The sequence below is a fragment of the Hakea prostrata genome, chromosome 6 (genome assembly GCF_041222555.1).
Source record: "Hakea prostrata isolate BN-2017 chromosome 6, UWA_Hpros_2, whole genome shotgun sequence".
Taxonomy (NCBI): domain Eukaryota; kingdom Viridiplantae; phylum Streptophyta; class Magnoliopsida; order Proteales; family Proteaceae; genus Hakea; species Hakea prostrata.
Genome location: NC_142605.1, coordinates 25,517,175 through 25,544,601, shown reverse-complemented (window position 1 = coordinate 25,544,601; position 27,427 = coordinate 25,517,175). Strand labels below are relative to the sequence as shown.

Below are 27,427 nucleotides of genomic sequence, written 5' to 3'. Positions count from 1 at the left end.
ACCTTAGGGAACTGTAAGTGCCTTACCCATCTTAAGCTGTGAATGAGAGCCTCCAATTCTGCCTCAAAATTTGTTTTAATATCTAAGAAGACTCTGGCAGGGGAAATGGCGGCAAAGGGAGCGGTTGTCTCAGGTAGGGGAGGGGATTTGGTGGTTTCTAGCGGTAATGGGAGGTTTCTGACGAGGGATAGGAAGAAGATGCGTGAAGAGAGAATATCTTCACCCACCTAAGGGTATTACGGTAATTTTACTATGCAAATGACATTTGGATAATAAGAATTTTAAATTACTTAAATAAGGGTAAGGGCATTTAGTTAATTTTACGGTTTTACCTGTCATTTAACAAAAAAAATTAACCGTGAGTAACTTGTAATTTTTTAAGTGAGTGTCATGTAATTTATAACATAATAATAGTAAGTGATCACTAGCTTTACTCCAAATAAAAAAACTCTTTTTTTTTTTCTTCTCTTGGCTGTCAATGGAGTATTCATTCCTGTTCAGCAAAGCTACTTTTCTTGCATCTTTTGAATTTGTTGCACCAAAATCATGCTTCCTTTTCTAGAATTGTCTAGTTTCCTCTTCCTACTTGATACAGATCCTTCTACCGACGAGATCCATCAAGATCCAACAGCACACATTGTAACTCAGTACCATACTTTGTAGATGAAACATCAATGATTCATTCTTACGCTGGCAATATTATTGCTTATTTTTTTCTTTTATAGGTGGGGCTAGGCATATTCTATGGATGCATGTTGGAAAGAAAGTAAAATCATATCAGAATCCACTTTCATATGTCAATGTGAACAACTTTTGATCTGGGAAATGCAAAATTGTTTCTGAATTTTAATTTTCTGTCTGTATACTTGTATATCTTGCTTTGCCAATCCAATTATCGAAAGAGCATCGAAAGCTAACTTCAGTAATACAGTTAATTAACAGCACTGAAGCTACTGGCTAAGTGCCTAATAATTTGGACTTTGAAGTACCTACTTTCACAATAGATATGGTAGAAATATAAAGTTGCACAAGTGACCCATAGTTAATTTGGATTTTGGACGGGTTCAACACTCAAAAATAGGTTTAGAAGTCAAGTGAATGTGTCAAATTTTAAGTATATATAGTGTCATTAATTTAGTTGTAGCCACGGAGCTCTGAAAACAATCAAATTTCATTCAACATGGAGAGAAAGGAGAGACATGTCAACAAACATTAATGGAAGATAAAGTTCTCACTAAAACAAAAATTTCACTCTACAAACCACAGGTATACAAACCATGGGCTGACATAGTAACTCTGAATGACACAACAGACAAAAAACATCATGCGCAAACAGTGCATGGATTTTTATTCATAGGGACACTGGAAGGTTCAAATATTTTATTGGTTTAAGAAAACTATTTTAGGTTGATAACCTCTGTATTAAAATCTCGATCACTAACAATGCTTAGTGCAGAAGCATCTTCTACGGAAGCCTCGGCAATGACCCCCATGGAATCCCTCTGTCTGGCAAACAGCTCCACAGTTGCTCTTTCGGAAGCACAATCCCTTGAACCGACGGCTCTGCGACTCACAAGTTCTTGCCTCTGCAACTCTTGGTCCCATCTCTTCTACCAACAAAACATACACTTCTTAGTCTAAATTCAAGAATCCTCTATATACACAGAAGTTGCATAGTTTTATTATATGATATGAAAGATGATCAAAATTTTAGTGGTTTTAAAAGGCAGCTTTTTTTTCAAAAATCAAAACTAGACAAATCTCATTACTGGACTGGAAAATCAGATGAAACCCAACTTGTGACAGAAACCTTGTTTAAAGCGATGAATAATTATAAAAAAAATATATACTCCACTCTTCTGTTTTCCCTTTAGTTCATAAAGACGTAGTAATAAGAGGGTAGCTTCCAGGATTCCTTGAATAAGGAATTAGACTGGTGAATCGGTCGTGTTGATTCACGCCCAAGAACACTAAAAATTCTCTATTTTGGATGTGAAGGTACCTACTAGGGTTCTTGGGTGTCGGTTATGTCTGGATTTAACGATGACTCATTCGTCTGTTAGTGTCATGAGCTAGGCCATGCCATAACTACAACCATTATGTACAAATGGTAGAACAAAAATGGAATGTAGTAAAAGAAGAAAGAAAGAGAAAGAGACGAACCAGTTGCCACAAGCAGCAGCATGAGAACGAAGAGTGCTGAAAACAGACGCTTGCTGCCCTCCATTGATGCGAGAAAGAGAGAACTGTATTGAGCAAACTTGAAAATCAGGGATGTAATGAACAAAGCAACCATGCTACTGTTTATATAGCCCTTGGAAGAACTTTAGAATATGTCTAAACCCTTGACGCGCTAGCTTTTTCCTTTTGTGCTGTCAATCGATTATTCATTCCTTTTCTATAAACAACTTTGTCTGCATCTTTTGAATTTGTTGCACCTTGATCATGCTTCTTTTTCTGGATTTGTCTAGTTTCCTCTTCCCACTTGTCACAGACACTTCTACCGACGAGATCCATCAAGATCCAACAGCACAGATTGTGTCTCAGTACTATACTTCGTAGATGAAACATCAATTCATCAATGACTCATTCTTTCGGTGACAAAATTATTGTTTATTTTTTTCGTTTATAGGCTGGGCCAGGCATATTCTAGGGATGTTGAAAAGAAAGTTTTATAAACTGTAAAGCGTATCAGAATCCACTTTTTCATATGCAATGTGAAATTGTTTCTGAATTTTAATTTTTTGTATATCTTGCCATGCCAATCCAATTACCGAAAGAGCATCGAACGCTAACTTCAGTCATATAGTTAACAGCACTGAAGCTAGTGGCTACCTAACAATTTAGTAGATATGATAGAAATATAAAGTTGGCACAAGTGACACCCATAGTTTCTTACTAACGAGGAATAACTAGTGACTCTAAAGTGGAAGGGTTGGATTTGACTTAGAAAATCCAATCCTATTCTCTCTGCCCTGATTTTGGACATAAAATTCGTTTCCCCAACCCAGCATATCTCACCATTTATTTTTTAAATTAACTACTTTCTTAAGCCCCTAACCTTGAGAGTTCTCCCAAAGTGAAGAGGCAGAGATTCCAAGGGAGATCGAGAAGACACATTTGATCACAAAATACTTGTCAACATGGCCAGCCTCAAAGTGTGGCTTGGGATCTTACTGGTGTTTCTCGGTTCCTTTTTGCTTAATGTGCAATCACTTCGTGTGTATAACCTTATAGACAAGGTTATTAGGCGTGATAAAGATGATTTACAATTAAGGCAGTGACAAAGCTAACTTGAAGAAGTACTGCCAAATAGTCAATAATTACAATAGTTGGACAAAACTAAAGCTGAATTGGCTTTTAAGTTAACTACAATAAAGGAGTGATGAAGCTAACTAGAAGGAGTACTACCAACAAAGCTGCATAGCATCTGAGCCCAAACCTACCACACCAACATGAATTTGTGGGGAAAACCATGGGCGCTTGCATAATCAAATCATGATCATCAACGCAGCAGTCATAAGGTTCAAAGGTTTTTTCCTTCGAGTTGAATGTTTTCATATCAATATTCCCAATCCAATTTGAATTAGGCAAAAATCTATTGCTGAAGTAAATGTGATTACCCTTTGTTATTTCCAGGTTGACATTGAGGGGAGGGGGTGAATCAGGTGTCTTCAAAAATTTGCTTTGATGTGAAGCTTCTTTAATTTCAAAACAAGATTGATTAGAACAATCTCATAGCTATCAACTGCACAAGGACACGTCCACCGCACACTACAATGTGGCTGGGTCTACCAAACAATGTACCACCACTCTACAATCAAGGCACTCCAATATGTGCAACAAAGAAAAATAAACCAAATACATGATGCACCAGAGTTTACGTGGTTCGGTCAAGTTGCCTATGTCCACGGAGCAATATCCTACCTAGGGATTTGTATGTTACTCAATACACTCCTATATATTTTGACTGCTACAATAGTCTAGGAACACCAATCCTTACTTTAGTTTAAAATGCAATTCAGTCAAGGGCACTAACCACAACCCCCTAAACAAGCTCCGACTTGCTAGGTTACAATGTAAAACAATAATTCAAGTTCCCCAAATTACATTCATGATCTAGGTTTTTCATTAGTAAACATAGCCTAGAAAATAATAAATTATACGAGTTACCTCAACTTGTGTAAGATGCATGGTAACAAGACTTGTGTTTTTTTTTTTTTTTTTGGTCTTTGTCTCTAATTCTTCTCTCTTTTCAATCTTTCTTAGTTTTACTCTTTCTGAAAAACAAACTTGCTAAACCTCTGTTCTCTATTCCAATCATAGCCTTGTTGCATTTTTTTTTCTCAGACACATAAAAACAACAGCCCTTTACTTTCTTGAATGCAAGTAACAACAACCACTTTTCCCTCTTTTCTTCTTCTCAAATATTAGGCAGTAGCAACATCTTCTCTTGATTTTCTTCTTGAAGGTACACAACAGCAGTTCTCTTTTCTTTCTCTTTCTCAATTGCAAAACAATACCTTTCTTTTGTTTCTTCTAATCACAAAGTAGTAGTTGCAGGACAACAACACTTTTCTTTAAACAAAGAGTAATTGTAGCTGCTTCCTTTTCCCTCTATTTTTCTTCTTAACCGCAGAATGCAGCAACATCTTCTTACTATTTTCTTTCTCCTTTTTCTCTCACTCTCTGTTTTTCAGCAATATTACTCAACCATAGAATACTTGTTTTCTCTAAAAAATAATATTTCAAATGCCTGCTGCTTCTTATTCCTTCTCTTTTCACTTTCTCTCTTGTTTAGAAAAAAAAAGAGACTCGATTCGAAATCCCTAGCACAACATCTTCTTCTTCCTCTTTTTGTTCAAAGCATAGGCTAGTAGCAATTGTTTTTCTTCTCCTTAAAAGCCATGCTGGCAGTAGCTTCCCGTCTTTTTTTCTCTGTTCTTACTCTTTTGTTCAACGATGGAAGATACTCAGGTAAGCTCTTCTTTTCCAAGAAAGGCAGGCTATTGTTTTTCAATCGAGCAGCGGCATCTTCTTCTTGCTTTTCTTCACATCTCCTCTCTCAAAATTTTAGCAATAGAAGATATTGAAGAAGAATCATTCAAAACCCTTGCAGCAACATCAACATCTTCTTGTTTCTCTCCGATTTTCTTTCTCCCACACTCTATTTTGCAGCTCTGGAAAAGGTAGAAGAATGATTCAAAACCCTCTCATTTTGAATCTTAAAAAACGATTGCAAAACCCTTTTTTTTCAATATTAAAAAAAATAATTCTATTGTGCTTGTTGTACCGTATCAAAGCCCATATCAAATATCCATTGGTTGAACCAGCTTCAATATTTGGCTGACCCAACTTGATTTGAGCCCTAGCTATTGAACCACTCAGCCATCTCAATATTCTCACTAAATTGCCAACAATGACAACACCTTCATTTTCAGCCAATGGAACAAAACCTTGATTACAGGAAAATCAAAGGCAGAAGCAGAGAATGCACTATTACAGTCTACGAACAATGCCTGATCAGCCAAGTCTTGAAGCTCCACTATTCCATATTGATGTATCCTGAAAACAGTAAAACCATTAGTACCAAAATCCTTGGGCCAATTAAGATTCCTCAGAACCAGCACCAGATTTCTAGAAGACTCCACCAGATAGTACTGCACATAACCACTACATTTAGGAATTTCCAAGAGTACTTCCATTGTTGGAGAAGAATCGTCAAGGCCATAACCTACACATACATGCAATTGTTCTTACTAGTTTTTAAACCATAAAACCTACCCTTTTATCCCACCATATCTTCAATTACACCGCGAGAATACTAAAAGAAAACCCAATTAAGGTCCTTCTTAGGTCGATAAAAGGCCAATTTTCAAGCATAGTTGCACAAGATCAAAGATTTTACCATCTAGATCAGAGCCAATGATAACCTTCTCGATAATCAATTTGTTAATCTTACCCCTGTAACCATTGAACCTCGCAAGCTTCAGCGGGGGAAGCTGAATCATGGTTCTACTGAAGAGATGTAGTAAGTGAATCGCTCCATTAGCACGCAATGTTACAAGCTATCCTGTAGATGATCCCAAGATCACACAGCTTTTAGCTTATGGGATTTGGAGGTTGTGAACCTTGCGATTCAGATGAGAGAGACTGATGAAAGGCAAAAAGCCTGCTTGGGCATTTCCACAGTTAAGAGTGGCGTTGTCATCATCGTCGTCACTGTCATACAATGTATGGAAATGATTCAATAGAGAAACCAATCAAGCCAAATTATGATACTAATGAAAAGAAAGGATGAGATGGTATGGAAAAAATTTGAATGGAAGAAAAGATGAATGGAAAGAATTCAAATGAGAGGAGAAAATAATATAGAAAGAATTCAAATTAGAGACAATTAAGGAAATGATGAAAAATCATCCTTATCATGCCTAATAGTACTCCCCCTCAAGTTGGAGAGTGAATGTCAAGAACTCCCAACTTGTCTCTATGGTTGAGAAACAAATCTTTTCAAAGGGCCTTGGTGAAAATGTTAGCAACTTGGGCAACACTAGTGGTGGAGGTGGGTTGAATGAGACCATGTCGAATTGATTGCAAACCACATGACAATTAATCTGGATGTGCTTGGTGCACTCATAAAAGACTGGGTTCGCAACAATATATAAAGCAGCTTGATTGTCACAAAATAGAGAGATTGATTGAGGGACCATAAGACCAAGATCTTTGAGCATGCAACTAACCACATGAGTTCACAAGTGGTCACGGCTATAGCACGATATTCAGCCACAACAGATGAGTGGGACACAATGGCTTGTTTTTTAGATTTCCAAGATAAAGGGCTGGAAATATTCAACTTGAAGGAAAAAACCTTATGAACCTTCTAACTGCTGTGTTGATGATCATGATTTGATTATGCAGGCGCCCATGGTTTTCCCCACGAATTCATGTTGGCGTGGTAGGTTTGGGTTCAGGATGCTATGCAACTTTGTTGGCAGTACTCCTTCCAATTATCTTCGTCATTCCTTTATTGTAGTTAACTTAAAAGCTTATTCATCTTTAGTTTTGTCAAACAATTGTAATTATTGACTCTTTGGCAGTAATTGGAAATCTTTAGTTTTGTCTAACAATTGTAATTATTGACTCTTTGGCAGTACTTTCCAATTAGCTTTCTTATTGCCTTAATTGCTGGAAGGATAAATGGGTCATAACATCCCCTTAAGGGCATTAGCGTTATTTCAATTTCAAATTTTGAGTTAGTTAACATAATGAAGGTTATTCTCTAATAGTGGGTAACCAATAATTTTAGAATTAGGTCACCATTTTTTCTTTTTTTCTTACTTTATAGGGAGTGCCTAGAGTTTCACCCCACTTAAGTGTGCCACCAGTAAAAAAAACTCTTTGATTTTTTTGTCATATCAATAAATAATCTTAACACTAAAAAAGTATTGAAAGCTAAGAGAATAAGAAATCTATGGATTTCATTTGTTTAGGGCCGGTTAAGTCACATGAGTTTGGAGATTTCAAATATCTAGAGATTTCAAATCTATGGAGTCAAATTCAAAAATTAACTATTTGATTAACGACGGAGCGTGTGCGTTTTTATGAATGCGCAAATGTTTAGCGCTTTTATAGTAAGAATTTCACCCTATACCATAAATCTACAAATTCATGTTTTCAGTATAAAAAGATAAATCTTTAGATTTCATGAATCCAGGGATTAAACTAAACAGATATAAATCTCGCATTCATGAACCTATATACACCATAAACCTCTCCATTTTGATGTTTAAATATTAGGTGCAATTGAGAAAGGTGAAATTAGAAGAAATAACAAAAATATGAGAATTGGAAGGTTTGAGAAAGAAAGAACAAACTAAATATTTGGTGCAATTGAGAAAGGTGAAATTAGAAGAAAGAACAAAAATATGAGAATTGGATGGTTTGAGAAAGAAAGAACAAACTAAACTTATAATGAAGAACAAATCCTCCTACAACTGTAAGAGTTTCTTTTGCTTAAGATTTCAAGTACCTAATTTTGAGTTCCTTAACAATTTAAGTGCCGAAAGTTCCTATCTATATAAACAGTAGGAGGATTTTAGCTTTCATATAGCTTTGACCTATCCAATTTATTAATAATGGTGAAGAACACCAAACATCTTATTTCATTCTTAGTTGTTTTTGGGTTGCTCTTTATGGCTACGGGTTTTTATTATCTTTTCTCGTAGTTTTAATCTGTTTTTGCTTAAATAATATCATTGTTAGGTTTCAAATCTTGGCCAACCATGAGTCTTTCTAGTGTGTTGGCATGGTGGAAATAAGTTTTTTTTTATTCTTATTTCTACACGTTAGGGATATTAAGGTTGCATATGGTATGTACTAATTCTTAATCTTTTTTTGGTAGTATGTACTAATTCTTAATCGATTTCTCATATTGTCATTTGTCAGGTGATAAAGTAGTTTGTTTTATTATCTGAGAATGCAAAATTGACCAAAAAGGTGTATACAGATTGCATACCAAACATAGCCTAAAGCTTCAAGTCATTTTTTTGCTCAAAAGAACTGAAAAGCATTATGTCATTTTACTGGGTCATTTTAGCTTAAGCTTTATGTAGTCAAATTGAAGAAGATCTCTTAAAATTTAGATTTTTTTTTCAATGAAAATTTTTGAGTTGTATGGGTGCATTTATATTACAGAAATGGATACTCAATTGTAGCAGAGGCAAAGGTGTGAAATCTGAGAGCCTACACTTCAAAGGCCTATGCATAAGTGACAACGATGGTGCCCTTTGTTGCCAGACGGAGAAATTTATAGGAGGGCATTGTGAAGGATGGTTTGGGAAATACATTTGCACCAAACCTTGCCCCAACTGAAGAAAGAGGAAGAAGAAACAGTAGCCGCAGCTTGAAACTCTGATCAAATGAGAAAGAAACAGTAGCAGCAGCTTCTACTTCTGAAGTTAAATAATAATGGTTCTGCACCATTAATAATAGTGGTTCTGTAATTATTGTTTTTTGCTTTTAATACAAATGACCTGTTAGAAAGAAAAAGAAAAAAATAATAAATAAAAGAATATTAAATGCAGTCTTTACCCTTTATATGAAATCAATTCACCCACAAGCAGTTAGCTACATTGACTTAATCAGAGAATATATGAAATAAAAATGTATTATCTTTTACACCTTTATTCAAAGAAATTTAGTGATCAGATAAAAAGAAGTGCATGTAAAGTTCACATCTAGAAACTTGTAATTTCAAATTCATGTTTACAATATGTTCATATGGATATATCTAATTTTGGTTATATTTCTGGATAAAAATCGTATTGCTTTGTTTTTTACACAGTTTTTTTTTTTTTCTTTTCACATAGACAGAAGAGACACTCGTGAGAATGCTTGCCTAAGCCACACTTCTGGATAGGAAACTACTTCCTTTTATTAAAACGAACATCGATGGAGAGCATATAGTGGGTTACACATCTAAATAGGTAAACAGATTCCAAATGAAACAACAACATGCAACGCAAGCAACATCAGGCATGCTGCATTTTTATTCTTAGGCACATTAGACTTTCATTAACTGAAATCTCCTTCACTGACAGGGTCTAGTGCAAAAGCATCGGCGCCGGGCGCCTCGGCAGTGACCCCCTTTAAAGCCCTCTGTCTCGCAAACAGATGCACAGTTGCTCTTTCGGAAGCATAACCCCTTGAAGCGGTGGCTTTGCGATTCGCAATTCCTTGCCTCTGCAATTCTTGGTCCCATCTCTTCTACCAACAAAATCCACACACTACTTAGTACAGAAAGTTGAAAAAGAAACCTAAACTTTTGTGGTGCCAAAGTGTTATTATTATTATTTCATGAAGATGTAGTGATGAGAGGGTAGCTTGGCTAGCTACTCTCCCTTAGTGATACGGTCAGCTGGTAAACACATCCTGACATAACTATATAATAATGGCAATGAAATCAAAATATAAACAGAAGTGGTAGTAAGGGAAGAGAAGAACCACTGGCCATAAGAAGCAGCATGAGAAACAGTGCTGAACACAGGCGCTTGCTACCCTCCATTTATGCCTGAAAGATCAGAGGGTCAGAGGGAGGGGGGAGACGGATTGAGAGTGAAGAGATCAGCTACCCTACTAGTGCTTATATAATACTTTTCACTACTGATACAAGGGATACTGGTAGTTTGGCTTAGAGAGAAACCTTGCTATGCCAAAACCTCAGAGGACCATATGTACACATTGAATCAGCACCGTCAAATGGTCATTGATGTAAAACCATCCAACGGTGGATAACCTAAAGATTCTGTAGTTTTAAGTAACCCAAAGATGGTTTTAAACCCTTTCCCTGCATTTGCTGAGTTAGCCTTTCTTTCTTTCTTCTTTATTTATTCCCTCTCTATATTTGTCCGGTTACTTTAATCAGTTATTACAGCACACCGAACAAGAACTTCTTTTCTGAGGAGAGTAGACATGACTCAGTCATTGAATTTTTGGCATTTGGTAATGGTTTGGTTTTACTTTTTCCTCTAATAGTTTGGCCATGCAACCTTAGATGGTTTGGGTAAGGAAAAAAAAAAAAAAAAACTAAAGCGGAGATATATGTTCTTCGAGACAAGGTTGGCATACTTTTTAGTCTAGAAATCGACTACAAATAAGGAATAAAAGGAAACAAAACAATGTGGCCCTTAAAAGAAAAGATAGGCATAGAACATTTAGAAGATCACGTTTCAATATTTGGGATGAAAGCTTTTCTAGTTTTTTTAGTAAACTCAATTCATTCAGTAAAGCAAGCAAAGAACAAGGGTTCCAGCCTAACAAGGTCTGAAAACCAAGACATGGATAATGGCCAAACTATCTTGCTTGTAATGGATAGAACCTAAGGGATGGGCAATTACATTACCCTCCCTAGAAATAGAGAAAAACACACAGCTATTAATAAGTAAACCCAAAAGTTCTATAATGTTTCTCACAACACTTTCCAAGCCTGAAGTACAATGACCTTCTCCCAACAGGATTTTAATAAGCTCAAGATTATCAGCTTGGACTTGGGCCTTGTTAAAGCCATTCCCCACCACCCAGATAAGTTCCCTCATAACAAGTGCCTCTCCCAACAGCGAATCAGCAAATATCGCTGGCAAAGATTAAGCAACAATTAGCTCCCCCTCATTACCTCTGATTGCAAATCCTAGCCCTCTTTGTCACTATGCAACGACAATGAGCAATCAGATCTTACTACTACCCAAATTTGCACATCTTCTCTAGGATACAAAGGGATCTGATGGGAATTTTCTTGATTGCCCTCGCATCTTCAACCTCAAAAATCTGATTCAGTTGCTCTTCCTTCCACCTATAGTTATCTCTATCAATCGGCTCCTCCACCTTTTGCATTGTGCATCTTACAGGTCTAGGACTAACCACTTTGAAACTTAGTACACTTTGCATCCATCTTGACTCCCATACATCAATCTTTCTCCCATTCTCCACTTTCCACATCAAACCTTCCATCAACACCTCTTTCCCTATCATTAAGCTCCTCTATGACCATGAAGGAGATGATCCCACCCTTGCCTCCAAAAAATCACAATGAGGGAAATAAATGCTCTTAAGAAACTTTGCGCATAATGCTTATGGTTACTTCCAAAGTCTCCATGACCATGAAGGAGATGATCCCACCCTTGCCTCCAAAAAATCACAATGAGGGAAATAAATGCTCTTAAGAAACTTTGCCCATAATGCTTATGGTTACTTCCAGAGTCTCCATGCCATCCTTCCCAATAAAGCCCTATTATGCAAATGTGTTTATCTAATTTCCAACCCCCCCCCCCCCTTTCTCCTTAAAGTTACATACCCCAATCCAAAAACCCAGTGTGTTTTCCTCTCTCCTTCTTTCTGGCCCCATAAACAATTGGTTGATACTTTCCTAATGGTTTCATGGTGAAATTGAGGACATATAAAGTGGGCTGCCACATAGTTTGACATAGTATTTGCCACAATTTTGATCAAAGTAACCCTACCTTCCATTGATAGGAGTTGAGTCTTCCACCCTTTCACCCTATTACAAGTCTTTGTAGTAATTTCTCTAAACACTTCAACCTTTGATATTCCAAACTCTGTAGAGAGTCCTAAATACTTAGATGGTCCTTTAGATATAGATACGTTTAACACCCTTGTTGTCATTGCTTTAAATCTTTGGAGTGTGTTAGGACTAAAGGTGAGAGATGACTTCTTGAGATTGATCTCTTTCCACTTGCTCTATAATAAATCTCCACACATTCCTTAGGACTGTATATTTGATTAAAGTTTACTTCTACAAATAGTAGACAATCGTCAGCAAAAAGAAGATGTGAAATAGGTGGTGCCCTATTCTTCACTCTAATTCCTTGACATACTCCTGGCCTCTTCCCCGCTGATATAATGGATGTTAACACCAGAGAGCAAAGTATGAAGATGAATGGAGACAGGGGTTAATTCCTCTAAATGGAGCATATCCACCCATATATGAACCATTCACCAATAAGGCGCAAGACACTGAGGTTATGGTTTTTATCACTAATTCCACCCATTTCTCATAGAAACCCAATATTAATAAAACTGGCCTTATAAACCATCACTCCAATCTATTGTAAGCTTTTTTCATGTCCAACTTATGAGCTAAGAATTTCTTCTTCCCTTTGTTTCTACGCTTGATGTAATGAAATAGCTCATAGGCCATGAGAATATTATCAGATATTATTCTATTTAGTACAAAGGTAGATTGTAAGGGGGAGATGATATCTTTTATAATGTTCCTCAATCTGGTGCCATCAATTTTGTGATTGCCCTCACTACCACATTACATAGACTAATGGGTCAATGTTGTGTAAACTGAACCACTTTCTTCTTGGTGATATCCCAGCACTGTTGATAAAAATAGGGGGAGGGGGGAGCCATCTGGTCCAAGACTTTCCATAGCTCCCATATCCTTGATTACTGCCAGAACTTCCTCCTCGGTTGGACAGCAAAATAACATCTCATTATTCTCATTTGAAACCACCTCAATGACATACTACATAGCACATTGGAAATGTTCATTTGCCACCCCCTCTAACTGCACCACTCCACCAAAATGATTTCTTGAGTCTTCATTAGATCTAGGTGTTTTGACACTTCACTTCTAATGGAATTATGAGTGTTGACCCCCCACCCCCCCGGTCAACGAGCACTTGAATTGGTTCATTCACGATGAAACCACTTAAGCACAATGTCATTGGAGAATCAACGCCCATGAGAGAAAACATCTCTCGGACCGGCTTGTATGCTTGGTTTGGCTCAGTTCCTATCATGCCAGATCGATGCGATTCCATGGTACCTTCATCATCTTCTTCATACTCAAGCAGAAGAGTTGTTTGTTTTTACTTCGGTGTCCTGGCAAGTACTTTTCCTCGCAGCTATAACAAAATCCTTTCTCTCGTCGAGCTTGTATTTGTGCAAGGGTGAATTTCTTATAAGGTACACTGATAGGTGGTGCCTATAGTGCTGGAATTTTTGGTGAATTGGTTGTTGATGATGGCAAGAAGGATGGAATGATTCTAGTTGCCAAGGGCATGGGTCGCATGAAACTCTTCTTAGACTCATTGATTTTTTTTGTTCTTGTATTCTAGCTAGCATCACTACATCCATCAACTCTGTTGGTTTGAACTCCCTAACTTCACTGCGGATTTCAGATTTGAGTCCAGAGATGAAATAGCTGACCAAGAAATCAACTGACAAACTGTCTATCTGAATTGGTAGAGCTTCGAATTGAGCTTGGTAGTCTGTGATGGTGGTTGTCTGCATCAATCTGGACAAAGAAACTCTCAGATCATCAAAATCTGTCGGTCTGAAGTGAGTCTCAAGTGCTTTAGTGAAGGCTAACCAGGTGGAAAAGAGTTTCATCTTGCTCACCCATTGGAACCACTGGAGAGCAAGTCCTTCCATATGAATTGAAGCTAGATTGATTCATTGATTCCTCTGGTATCCCATGGATCTCAACGAATTTGTTGGCACAAAAAATCCATCCGATTGGATCAGTTCCATCAAATTTTGGAAAATCTACTCATCCTAATCTCGCCTAGATAGAATTGGAACTACTGGAGGTTCCTGGAGGTGATCCTAAGATCCCTCTATTATCTAAAGTTGGAGATCCCAACGAATTCCTTCCGTCCATGGCTGTTAGTTTGGTCATTATCTTAGCCAACATAATTCATTGCTCAGCCAACGTACTCCGCTATTCCGCCATAGCTTCTTGGAGGGAACCAATCTTACTAGCATGGTCAGTGATGCTAAAATCAGCTATTGTAGTAATTATGTAGCCGGTTGACCTCTGGTTCCTTTGGCCATGGTACTATCTGGCAGGTCGGACCAAATGTTACAGCTCTTTAAGAAAATTGCAGAGAAAAAGGAAGAATTAGAAAAGAGAAGGAGAGTTCAGAATGGGAAGTGATAAGTAAAAAATAACAATGAACCAGACGATCCACGGTCAGTTGGATTAGTCCTGTTGGGACTGGTTCAAAAGCCGAGAGGTAGCATAAGCGTGAAGAAACCCGATGGTTATAGAAAGAGGCGTGATCCCATTAAATACAAGATATGTGATCATGCTCTATATGAAAATTGCAACTGACTCAAATTAAGGAGGGGGGGGGAATCTATGATCGGACGACCATGAAGGAGAACTATGAATGAATCTAACGTTCGAGAATAAGAGGTAAACCCTATATAAATTGAATTATCGCACAAAGCAGAGGTATTTGAATTGTTTCCCTTGATTATTATTATTCAATTAAGCTCTGCAACTAGCCAGAGCTTTGTGGTGATCCATTAATGATTTTTAACCTTTGGAGGTGGCTTCCCGACCGCAGAATCAGCCCACATCTAACCTTGTTTTGTAGGCATCCATTAAAGGGTGATCAATTTTTGGACGCATCAGGGAGACTAGCAGAAGATTGAGAAATTAGAGATAGGACTTCAATTCATTCATACCGATCTCTCTGCATTCTCTTACATTTAAAGGAATTCTAGAGCTTGTAGTTTGTTACATCAAATCTAATCGTAGGCAATCACATCCCTCCATAGCTAACAACCTAAGATCATTCTACAAAGCGTAATCCTTCATAAAGGCAAGAAGCATACCTGGTTGATTGAATCTACGTGGTGGGATAGGTGGAACTATGGTGGCAATTTGCTTGCCTTCGTTGAGTAGCTGACGTGTAACAGTTGGGGTAGCGATCATCTCTCCAAATTATTGCACTTCGGATAACTGTCTCCATGATTTGGCTATGATGATGGAATCTGAGAAGAAAGTGTTCTCATTTTCTTTGATGTCAAAGTCTCTGATCTGATTGTTAAGGGCGATGAAAATTTCTCAGCCAAGCAACTACATAGATTTAGATGGGCCTTCGAATACTCCAAGAGTAGGGGGCATCTTGTTCAATTCATCTAAAGGGTAAGCAAATTTTCATTTCTTTTAAATGTTAGAAACTTCTAATACTATGATTTTTTTTTTTATCTTTTAAATATTTTTTCTGTGATGGATCTTCCAGGGATTGGGCTGATTTGATAAACTGAGTTTCAGAGATTGTGAAGGGCATGATCACGGGGGATCAGGAGATTGAAGAAATGGATTATTATCAGCCGGTAAGCAAGGAGGGTTCAGCTTCTCTCCCGGAGAGTGCCTAGTGAAGTCTAAAAATTTGTCACCTAGATTATACCAATTCAATGGCTAGCATTAAATATTTGATTTTACCCTATTCAAACTCAAAAACCAAACCCGAATTGAAGGAAAACAAAAATAAAAATAGTCATCGTCTGCCATTCCTCCTTGCTGCGATTTAGCAGAACTTGCAAATGAACATGAAATTTGTCGAACCCAAGTATAATAAAAACCTGGTTTAAAATCCCAACTTTTCCGTTGATAAAAAGGTATTTGTGTCGCTTGCTGCAAATCAAATCTGTAAGAATGAAAAGCACTAGTTGTTTCTAAATTCATGATAAAAAAATTCTCTTTTTACACTATGAATCTAAACTCTTTTGGCTCCAATCTTGAACCAAACTCAAGTGTATGAACTGATGCACTTCGAGTAGGTGGGTGATGGAGAAGAAATTACAGAGGAGTCAAATCTCGGTGATGAAGGAGATTTAAACAAAACCTGGTTTAAAATTCCTTCCTTACCTTTTGAGAAAGAAAAAAAAAAGTATTCATCTTCCTCTTGTGAATCACAGACCAGTTGAATCTCAAAGGAAGAAAAATGTTCAGATGACACTAATCATTTATTGGGTCAGCGGATTTCATTAATTTGCAGGTTTTGCAGAATCGCAGCAAGGAGGAATCGAAAAAGAAGACTTTTTTTTTTTTGGGAATAAAAGCCGTATTATATATTATATAAATAAAATAGATTACTCACGATAGTAAACATGACCACTCCTATCATCATGAACGATGTCACTCAGACGGGTGCGGTAGGTGGCTAACAAGCAAAGAAATCTCAGCATCTTCTTGGACATGGTTAGCCAAGAAGTCTGCTGAAGCATTAATCTCAGCATTGAAAACGAAGACTTGAATAAAATACAACCAAATATTCTATGCTAGCCATTGGATTGGTATAACCCAGGTGGAAAATTTTTAGACTTCACTGGGCACTCCCTAAAAGATATTCTCCCTGAAAAGAAGCCAAACCCTAAGCAAGAAGTGGGATTCCCACTCGATGAGGAATTTTCTTTCTCTTCAGGGATAACAAATCCAAACTGCTGGATTTTTCTTTCGGCCATGCCTATTTAACCCTTTAGTGTTTACCTTCTTACGGTTATGTACAAATCGAAACTTAATTTGCTTTTGCCCTTTTCTGATCAGGCCATGGTATTTGCTATTACGATACATCAGATTCAATTTTCTTGCTATGTCATAATCCCGGAGGACCATATGTACACATTGAATCAGCACAGTCAAATGGTCATCCTAATGGGAGCCCTACAGATGTAAAATCATATCCAACGGTAGACACCTTATTCTACCCAAAGATGATCTTAAGATCCTTTGCCAATGGAAGGATAGTGCAGTGGTTGAGAACTCACCTCTCAGTGGAGAGATTGTGGGTTCAATTCTTACCGGCGGCATATGTAATTACCCCAACCCCAATTTCCCTATATATAAAAGCGCCTTTGTTCCAAAAAAAATAAAATTAAAAATCCTTTGCCAGCATTTGCTTCATTTGCCTTTTCTTTCTTCTTTCAACAAATATGTATTCCTTCTCTTTGTCCTCTAACTTATTCTCAGTTATTACAGTACTCCAAACAAGAACTTCTCTTCTAAGGATCAACAAAGATCCAACGGCAGAGATTGAATATAGCATAATACTCTGTTGGCATTTGGTAATGGTTTGGTTTCAACTTTTTTTTTTTTCTTTTTCTTTTTAGAGTTTAGCCATGCAACCCTAAGATAGTTTAGGAAAAAGAATAAAGAATAGAAGGAAACAAAACAGTTCTACCCAAAAAAAAAAAAAAAAAACAGTGTAACCCTTAAAAGAAAAAATAGGCGTCGAGCATATTATAAGATCAATTTTCTATATTTGAAATGAAAATTAATGAAGCACTTCTGAACTAAAAAATATAAGATCCTCATGATTTTTTTTTGGAGGGGTTGTTGTAGGCGAAGATAGAATATTATCACAAGCATCTTCAGTCTATTGGTTTAGAAGCATCACAAAACTTCTCAATTTGAACAGTAAGATTACTAATTTGGTTATAATACCTTGTTTATGAAATTATCTTGGGTTTCAAACTCTTATAAATTACTTTCAGGTTATTTTTATAGTTTTGATTTAAAAATTTAAGAATATGCGAAGTCACAACTAAAGAAACTGTCATGTTCTAAGTGTGCCTAAATAGATATCCATCATTTAGTGTATAAAACTCAATTGATTGTTTTCTTATATAACAATACGTAAATGGTGCATGCAGTTATGTATTTATAGATGTAGTTGATTAAATGACTGAGTACAAGTCACTCGAGTAGGGTTTGTACACAAGTAGGATACTCTATAATAATATTATCACATGTATATGAACTTTAAAAATCACATTTTGAGGTGGGAAAATCCACTTTAACTACTGTAAATGCACCTTATTCTTGTGTATATCAGAGAGAGAGAAACCTGTCAAAATAAAAGTAAAATGCTGAAGTAGGAACACATAAACGGCCGGGAACTGCATCCCTTTATTATAATTTGCAGAAACATCATCAATACCACACCAATATAAACTGCATTTTTATTTCATAGACACACCAGATGGATGGTTCCAATATCTTATTTTAAGAATTCTTCTTCAGTCACAAGGTTTAAAACACATGCATTGTTCATTGGATGAGCCTTCGCCGCAGCGACCCCCTAGAAACTCATCAAATTTCTGGCAAATAAGTTCACAGTTGTTTCGGTTGCATGGCCCCTCGTAGAATCTGCTGGGCGATTCACAAAGCCTTGCATCTGGAGCCGCTGCTTCCACTTGTTCTGCAAACATAAAAATGACACTTCTTACTCTAGATTTCAACACGTCTCTACATACGCACAAAACTTGAATAGCATTGAGATGAATAAGTTTCAAAAATAAAAAGCAAAATAATTTCTATCTCATTGCTGGACTTCGAAAAATTAAACTCAGAAAAACCCTTTTCATGTGATGTGGAATGCCTCGAGTCATGGGACTGATGTCCTATCCATTATAAGAGACCATGTTTAATTTTAAACCGATCCAATTATAAGAAAAATCTCAACTCGTCTTGCCACCTTCTGTTTCACAAACTAGGAGATAACAAAATCAAATGAAATCAGTACTAGTAGTAAGCGTAGAAAGATACGTGGGGGAGGAGAGGAACTAGCTGTTGCCATGACAAACAGCATGAGAATGAACAGTGCTGAAACCAGACGCTTGCAGTACTCCATAGATGCCAGAGAGAGAGACAGAGAGATTCCAAGAAGGATTGCCAATGAAGAGATCATCTACCTTGCTAGTGTTTATATAATAGCTTTGTAACTGATACCACATTAATATCTTTACAATGGACGTTTGTGAATTGGTTTAAAAGGAAAGCTTACTAGGTTGGCCATGTTACGCGTTTTGCCATTTTATCTTTATGAGTTGGCCATGCAACCGTAAGATTCTTTAAAAAAAAGCATAGGATATGTATTTTCAGGAAGTAGACTGGAATACAATTTTGCATATCAGGAAAAATAGGCTGCAAAGGCGAAAAACAGAAAACAAAACCGTGTGGCTTCTAAGAGAATAGATAGACATAAGGCATATCAGAAGCAGTTTTTCATACTTGGTATAAAAACTAATGAAACACTTTTGAACTAGGAATTATAAGAATGTTTATGATTCTTCCAATTTCTTTTGGGCTGGTTGGTGGGTTGGGACTGTATATCTGTAATTCACATTTCTCTTCTTGTCATATTTTTTGAGGATTTGTATTTGTAATTGTAAATTTTAGTGTAGCATTTATTAGATTTAAAATTAAAAGAATTTTACATTTTATGGTTTAATAATGCGGAAAGAATGTGTTATTGGCAAATTGAAGAATATTCTATCAAATCCAAAGATTAGTAGTTTTAAGATTATTATATGGCTTTTTTCGAAACAACTCTAGAATAGCGATAGCATTGGACATCCTATGTATAGGATTATTACATTATACACCACTACAAATAGGTCATTATTACATGTGGTATTAGGAATTTATTCTCATCATCTAATTAACGCTTCAACTAGAGATCCCTTATGGTCATGGTGTTACATTATGTACATCAATGGTCGATAAAGGTCTGGATTTTCTCTTCACTTGAGTCGTGTAGCCTAACTTGTTACGTCACCTAGTCTTGTGTGCTTAGTAGTCAATAGCTAGGCCCAAAATTTTAGAGTCCAATCACACCTCCAGTTATTTATTGACAGGTGGGTGTCCAAAGTTGAGATCCTCTACCCACGAGGATAGAGGAGTGGTTGTCCTTCTCTTACACCTCTCCACGACATGTTTAGGAGGGAGGTTCACCTTTGATCTAGTTTGTTAGTGTGTTCAAATGTAGGTTTATATTCTAAATAAATAGTGAAAGAATGTGGGAAAAAAAACACTTCTATATCCTTGTGACTAGAAGATTTTGGGTGGGTGGGTGGGTGGGGGGGGGGGTGTTATAGCTCCAACTACCCTCTTACAAGTACCCGAGTATGTATTTTATAAATTCTCTATCCCATCAACTCATTTTGCATTCTACCCAAAAAAAAAAAATCATTTTACAGAGATTCCAAAATAGTAATCGAATCAATTAATTTACAGAATTCTCGAAATAATTGATTGTACTTCGCATGAGAATAAACCTCATTACTTGATTCCGAAACTACATGAACTTGTTTGGGGGTATTGTGAAATGCAAATATGTACTTCAGGATATGGATGTCGTATATTCATCAATGTATGCTTGAGCAGAAGACTTTGTAACAATGAATATTGTGGTTGAATTATTCTTGTGTGATGTATATTTCCATATTTTTATTTTCCTTTCATGTTTCATCACGCTTTCTTATAGCCTATGTGCTAGTTTTTCCTTCCTTTTTTTCGCTATATATGCAGTCATTAAGTTCTACGAATAGTGAAAAATTACGTGAAGAAAGAATAATATACAAAATGTTAGAACCTTAGTATCCAAGGCAACCCTGCTAAAATCTATCGCTGCAGTTTGTCCTCTTCAGATAGTAAAATAAACCACGGGAGAGGAGGGGAAAATCTGCATATCAATCACAACTTCAATAAATAAAGCTCTACCTTTTCTCTTTTTGGTTAAACACTACCTTTTCTTTTATATTGGAAGAAATAGGAAAGCCGTAAGTTGCTGAAGTGTCATGGAAATTTTCCCATTACTGGTTACAGCCATCAGATCAAAAGTCTTCAAAACTTAACGGATGATATCACGGTATCACCTGTTATCGTGGACCCACCTTTCAATCCTAACACAACTATGAACTATCCATGAAAATATTGGGTAGTCAACGAAGTAACTCAGAGGTTTGACCACCTCATGGCAGAAGAAGCCGGCGGGCCCAAGAATAGGAGCTTGAGGAGAGATTAAGAGAAGGGTTCTGAAGATGATGGAGAAGAAGGTAGCTGAAAGGGAGCACCCCCGATGGCTTTATCACCATAAATACAGGGGGACCCAGGGATACAGGGAGACCAATTAGGGATTGGGTGATGGGATCTTTTTTTTTTTTTTTTTTTTTTTTTACCTGTGGGGCCCACGGGATTTGTGGTGGTAAAGCCGTCAGCGAGCACAGAGTGCTCGCCTGACAGGTTGATGATCCGAATTCCCAATCACACTCCATTATAAGCGTGGCTCAAAAGGATTTAATTTTAAAGCTTTTTGGGAAGGAACATCCGGAGCTCAACCTAACAGTGAAGGATGGTTGGTTCTCCTCTTTTGTTTCTAGACAGATAATTAGATGTTATGGGTCCAATCTACAGCAGTGGAGAAAGAAAACCTTCAAGAATGCTATTAAGGAGATTGAAAAGGTGATGAATGAATTATCTAAAGTTCAGATGCAGGTACCATATCTCAATCTAGAGAGACAGAGGAAAACGAATTGCAATCAAAGCTCAAAGAGTTGTTAGTGCAAGAGGAGACATATTGGGCCCAGCGCTCTAGGAATCAATGGTTAAAATGCAAGGACAAGAATACCAAGTTCTTCCATGTGAGTAGGGCATGGCAAGGGACTAAACACACATATCAGGTGCTATTTTTCTTATCTCTTCTCTCTTTCGAATCCTATCGAAGTAATGATTTTATATCCTTTATCCAAACCTTAGTGTCGGAGGGTATGAATGAGAGATTGTGTGGCCCTTTCTCTAAGGCAAAGATAAAGAAAACTTTGTTCCAACTAGGTGGATATAAATCCCCTAGGATTGATGGGATGTCTGCAAAGTTCTATCAAAAGCATTGGGATATTGTGGGGTGAAATGTTTTTAGGACTATATCTCACTTCTTTAATTATGGTTTCACGTTAAAGAGCTTGAATCGCCTAAGCCTTAGCCTGAAGCAAAAAACAATCGCTTGGAGTTGGGGCATTTAAGGTCCATAAGCTTGTGTACTGTGGTGTACAAGGTAATTTCCAAATGCATTGCAAACCGATTAAAGCCTATTATTAATTCCTTTGTGCCCCCCTCCCCTCCCCCCAACACAAACACACACACACACACACACACAATAGATTGCTTTTGTTCCAACTACATGTATAGTATATCTAACAATATTCATACAACTCATGAGTTGCCACATCATTAAGGAAGAAAAAGGGGAGAAAAGGGGGTTATGGATGCTTTAAAGCTTGATTTAAGCAAAGCATATGACAAGATTGAGTGGTCTTACTTGCATATGGTTCTAATGAGGTTTGGTTTTATAGAGAGATGGGTCAATTGAATTCTTCAGTGCATTTCTCCGATCCAATATCACATCAATGTGAATGGCTGGATCATTGGGACGGAGACCCCACAAGGAGGCCTTAGACAGGGGTGCCCCTTTGCTTCTATCTTTTCATAGTATGCCTGGATGGTACCTTTTAAATGATTCAGGTAGTCTTTGGGCAACCGTTATGAAGGCAAAGTATCTTCCATCATCTTATTTCCTTGATGGGGCTCTTGGGAGTGGCAAAGCTTAGTGGCAGTAAGGGATCTTATTGCTAAGAAAGCATACAAAGCCATTGGTAATGGTAAAAATAGAATTTTTGAAAATCCATGGACTCCTTCGCTCCCCTCTAATCGAATTAGCACAAACCCCACACCGAATTGTCCTTCATTTGTGTCGAACCTTATTGATTGGTGGTTTCACTATTGGAAATCAGATATGCTTCAGTCTTATCTTCTTAGAAGCGAAATCCAACACCATTCAAGCTATTCCTTTATTGTCGGCTAACACCATTGACAGATGGGTTTGGTCTATGTCCAAGACAGGTAAATTTTCAGTTCGAGCTGCATATTTCTTAGCTCTTTCCTTTGATTCAGAGGTGTCGTAAAGTCCTAGCTGTTCAACACCAAACCCATATTGGAAGGCTATTTGGAGTTTGAATATTCAACTAAAGATCAAACTCTTAATGTGGGAGTAATGGCCATGGTATTCTTGTGGTTGCTGAGAACCAATCTTGGCGCAATTTATTCTCATCTAGTTGCTGCCCATTGTGCTAAGACCATGAAGAAATAGTTACTCATGCACTAGTTTCCTGTAGATTCACAGCAAGCATTTGGAAAATATAGCCGCTTAGAGTGGACATTCAGTGTTTTATGGGATCTAATTTGTAGGATTGGGTTTTCTTCATTAACTTGCTGTGTGATTCACAATAGATGGATGATTATTTTCAGAATTTATGGTCCCAAGTTCTTTGACACATTTGGAAGGGGAGGAACTCAGTAGTCTATGACCATCGCAAGCCTCCTTTAAATGATGTGCTTAACCGCTCTCTTCAGGCAGTAGAAGAGTACTCTCAATGCGTGAAAGCTAATTCACCTCCTCTTGAAGAACCACAGCCTTCGAAGATGGTATTGGATATACCATGCACCGAATACCTTCTTTTGGAGTGGTGGATGGTTCATGGAAACTCATCGTCTTTTGAAGGTGCTTGTACATGAATTCTCTGTGATCCCTCTTAGTCATTCGTAGCGGCCAAGTGTTTTGTCTCCAAATCCTTGTCTGTGGTGATGGAAGCAGAAGCCCTGTGGGATGGTATCCTCCTAGCTCGTAACTACAATATACAACACCTTTCTTGTTCTGTCAAATTATCTTAATCTAGTTAAAGAACTAAACTCATACCCCCCCCCCCCCCCCCAACTCGTTAGATTGGCACGCTGCTGCTCTAGTGGCAGAAATCTTGGATCTGGCTTCCTTCTTCCAATCTGTTCATTTTTCCTTTGATAGGATGAATGAAAATCTCCTTGCGGTTTTCTTGGCGTCTGGCTCACTTAAGCTAAAGATGTCTAAGACTTGGTGATTTGATCCACCTTATTTTTTAGTGCATCCTGGTGTACTCGGTTCTAGGAGGTTCTCTACTGATCTCTTTTAATGAAATGTTGTTTAGACCCAAAAAAATTTGTTACAGTGAAATGTATCAATGAAAGAAACTTTTTGGCTAAAACTCCCGTACCAAAACCCTATCCCTTACCTCCAAATGTATGAAGGATCTTGCCTTCCTATTGACGGCATAAACCACATCCATGGTAGTCTTTTTTCTTCTTTTTGGGTGAAAAATCCATAGCGGTCACGATCTTCTTGCGAGCGCTTTGTATAAGTAATGGCATCACTAAGTAACATCCTCGATAAAGATCTTAAGAATTCTGCAAGTCTCTTCATAGATCAAACCATGGATAAGTTCCCAAATCCTGAATTGATTCATTCCCTTTGTCAAGAAACGACAATTTGGCAAAGCACTGGTGGGATGGAGTCTCCACTCGCCATCAACAAAGGTGTATTTAAGATAGAGAACTTTGTAGTTTTCTTTCTGTGTCAAAACTCCATGGAAATTGAAACATACAAGATGGATTGGGTCAAAGAGACGAGCTCTGCTAGGTTTTTCATATTCACAAAATATGTTTTCTTCATTGGTTAGGTTTTGGATTTCATTTTGTCAAATCGATTGTTATTGAGGTGGTATTTTGTAAATGTTGAAACTTCTTTTAATTGAACCGAGATAATTACCATATTAGCCCCTCTTTACCGTTGTTGGATGGATACACGAGGCTGCTAGGACAATATCCACGCAGGCACAAACAAAAATCCAAGAAACTATGTCCTTGTGGTTTGGGATTGGGCAGCAAGTAATGAAAGTAGTGCTGATGCTGAGAGAAACAAGAATACCTTCACCTGCCACGCTCCCCCCCCCCCCCCCAAAAAAAAAAAAAAAAAAAAAAAAAAAAAAAAAAGGAAGAAGAAGAAGAAAGGGAAGCAAATGTGTCCCTTCCAAGAACGGTCATTGGTTGCATTTGCTCCAATGGTTAATTATCAAGGGAATCCTTACCTTGAAGAGGGAATCAGGGGATGCATAGGTAGGTTTTATCCACAGAATTTAATTTGCAGTCACACGAGTATAAACCACACCGCTTTTGAAATATTGACTCATAGTTTTTTGAGATTCAATGGATGTGATCTCCCTGCCTTTGTAATCAGATCTGTTGGATCTTGAAAAATGCTATGTAAGCCCATGTGGCAGCAAACAAAGATTTGTATCGAAATAACCCCACTGTATCCTACTCTTCTAAATCAACTGTATTAGAATAGATGAAAGGAGGCAAGGATCGAAAGCATATATTATACAAACCTGCATTTCCAAGATTTTCTTGTTGAGAACAGCATAGCTTTGAAAGCTTTCTTTACACTTACTCTTTTAGGAACAGGCTTGAACGAAGAGGAAGACGAAGAGGGGAAGATGGGAACCCAAGTCGGGTTTCGGTCCTCCATCTTGTGATTTCATGGTAAAAAGACGGATGTGATTTTAGGCTTTGGATTAGTTACTCCAAGTGGCATTCCTTGGGAGATATCCTCCAATGAGAGGAGCAGAACCCAAGACACAGGGCCATGACAAGCATTAACAGAAGAAATCAAGGATGTCGATAATATATTTTGGTGCACCACCATTGCATGCGTGGATAATATATTTTGGTGCCACCATTGCATGCATGCATGCATTTCTCCAATTCCAGAGATGGCCACAGCAGAGAAGCCCAGCCTTCACAGGCCCTTCACTTGGGCTGAGTTTAAGAAGACGTTTTATTCTCTGCGCCTTGGAGACTCGAGAACGTCTCAACCTCTTTAGGAACCTTTAGTCCTACCCCAACTATGATTTGGCTACAATGTAGCTCATTCATCCAATCTTTGATCATCATCATCATTTGTTTCCTTTTGTTAATTTCTTGTTGTAAATAAAGTTGAGAATCTGTTGGAGCTGCAAAGGGTCCCTAAGCCTAGAAGTGGTACTTACTGTAACATTTATAGTGTATTGGAAGAGATGTATAGGTCAAAAAAAAAGTTGAAATGGAGATGGCTGACGCAAGGATATGAGTCAGCAACCATCTTAGTTTCCTCTCTTCTTTAGGGTTATTGCGTTTTCAGTTGTTGTGTGGTTGATCTATTATGAGTCCAAGTGTATTTCTTTTCTAAGTTGAAGTATGTGTGTCATTGAGAACTAAAGATGACGGTACTGACTAAAGTAGAAAGATGGGTCTTATCACTCTTTTAGGCTTCTTTTGATGTTTTCTTCTTCTCTCAGCTGGTAACAATGAACACAAGTTGGTTTTGCTATCACTGTCGCACACACATTTATTTGGAAGAATACCCATACAATCCCAGACTCCGAGAAAATGTTATCTGGGAAACCAGTGCCACTATGCCAATGGCAAGTCTACAGTTCATACTGAATCCAGTTTTCGTGCCCATCGAACGGCTTAGAAAAGCTAGGAAGATCAAAAACCAGTGACCAAGATTAGTGTGAAAAAGAATAGGTACCAAAATCAGGAATCATTCCAGGAGTCACTGAGCCAGTCTGATCTACTTATATTTTGCCGCTGGTGTTCTTAAAACGTTCATATGATGGTAACAGAAGCAACCTAACTAGTAATTAACACAAACATTGTCATGAAATTTTAGTATTCAGTTGTCACATAGAAACTCGAATCCTTCATTCCTGTTACTGTGGTTGACTGTTCAACAATTGATGAGATGGCATCTGATGCAGCAACAGCAGGGACCACTGCGAGGACCTCACCAGCTGAACCCCTGGACAACCTCCACTAGGCACAATCTGCTGCTCCAATGAGAGAGAGTCTCGCCGTGAGAGGAGGGCCGATCAACTTGCAGGATTTTGTTTAGGGGAATCAAGGGAGGTATCCATTGATATTAAAAGTGAACTTTGTGATTGGGTAGGGGAGGTATCCGTTGATATCAAAAGTGAACTTTGTGATTGGGTAGGGAAGAATTGAGATACTGAGATAGAGAGAACTATAAGAACAATGTAATGCAAGGAATGAGTATCAATGAACAACCATATTTTATCCTTTCTCTGCTTAAGGAGGTGCCAACCTCGAATCTGGATATCCTTTCTTCTAATCTCCCGTTTGATCATGACAATTCCCCTTTAAGAATGTCGTAGAACGAACTTCAAGGGGTTGGCAATGGACGAAAAACCAATGTCTCATACTATGAGGTCATGAGTTCAAATTTTCTTAGGGCCACGGTGTAGCACCTCTGAAATATTTAAATTACATATAAAATCCAGCTTAAGGATATAGTCAAGTAATACATAAACTGGCCTGAACGATTGTGGATGATCTCATTATCACTGATTAGGTGGCCTTACTTCTTGGCACCACATCAACACAGGTTGGGCCAAGTCTACTCTA

The 27,427-nt window shown here is 37.6% G+C and overlaps 2 protein-coding genes and 1 pseudogene across 2 annotated transcripts; all 3 read right to left on the bottom strand.

Annotated features, from left to right (window-relative positions):
- Window positions 1-1,158: 1,158 nt before the first annotated feature.
- Window positions 1,159-2,291, bottom strand: LOC149012893 (defensin J1-2-like). Its single transcript, XM_089159013.1, has 2 exons — window positions 2,164-2,291; window positions 1,159-1,607 (listed from the first exon to the last, which is right to left on the bottom strand). Exons 1-2 carry the CDS (start codon window positions 2,225-2,227, stop codon window positions 1,438-1,440), a joined length of 234 nt encoding a protein of 77 aa, XP_089015139.1. The 5' UTR covers window positions 2,228-2,291; the 3' UTR covers window positions 1,159-1,437.
- Window positions 2,292-3,272: 981 nt separating this feature from the next.
- Window positions 3,273-8,982, bottom strand: LOC149012892 (uncharacterized; annotated as a pseudogene).
- A 607-nt stretch (window positions 8,983-9,589) lies between these two features.
- Window positions 9,590-18,950, bottom strand: LOC149012891 (defensin-like protein). Its single transcript, XM_089157677.1, has 5 exons — window positions 18,866-18,950; window positions 11,000-11,131; window positions 10,901-10,905; window positions 10,003-10,063; window positions 9,590-9,765 (listed from the first exon to the last, which is right to left on the bottom strand). The coding sequence occupies exons 1-5, from the start codon at window positions 18,948-18,950 to the stop codon at window positions 9,590-9,592; spliced, it is 459 nt and encodes a 152-aa protein (XP_089013803.1).
- Window positions 18,951-27,427: the final 8,477 nt, after the last annotated feature.

Coding starts and splice junctions, on each gene's coding strand:
- LOC149012893 (XM_089159013.1), bottom strand. CDS start 2,227: ATGGAGGGCAGCAAGCGTCTGTTTTCAGCACTCTTCGTTCTCATGCTG. Junction 1,608..2,163: donor GCTGCTGCTTGTGGCAACTG/GTTCGTCTCTTT, acceptor TGTTGGTAGAAG/AGATGGGACCAAGAGTTGCA.
- LOC149012891 (XM_089157677.1), bottom strand. CDS start 18,950: ATGGAGTACTGCAAGCGTCTGGTTTCAGCACTGTTCATTCTCATGCTG. Junction 11,132..18,865: donor TAGTTCCTCTCCTCCCCCAC/GTATCTTTCTAC, acceptor AATCTTTGCCAG/CGATATTTGCTGATTCGCTG. Junction 9,766..10,002: donor GCTGCTTCTTATGGCCAGTG/GTTCTTCTCTTC, acceptor TTTTGTTGGTAG/AAGAGATGGGACCAAGAATT.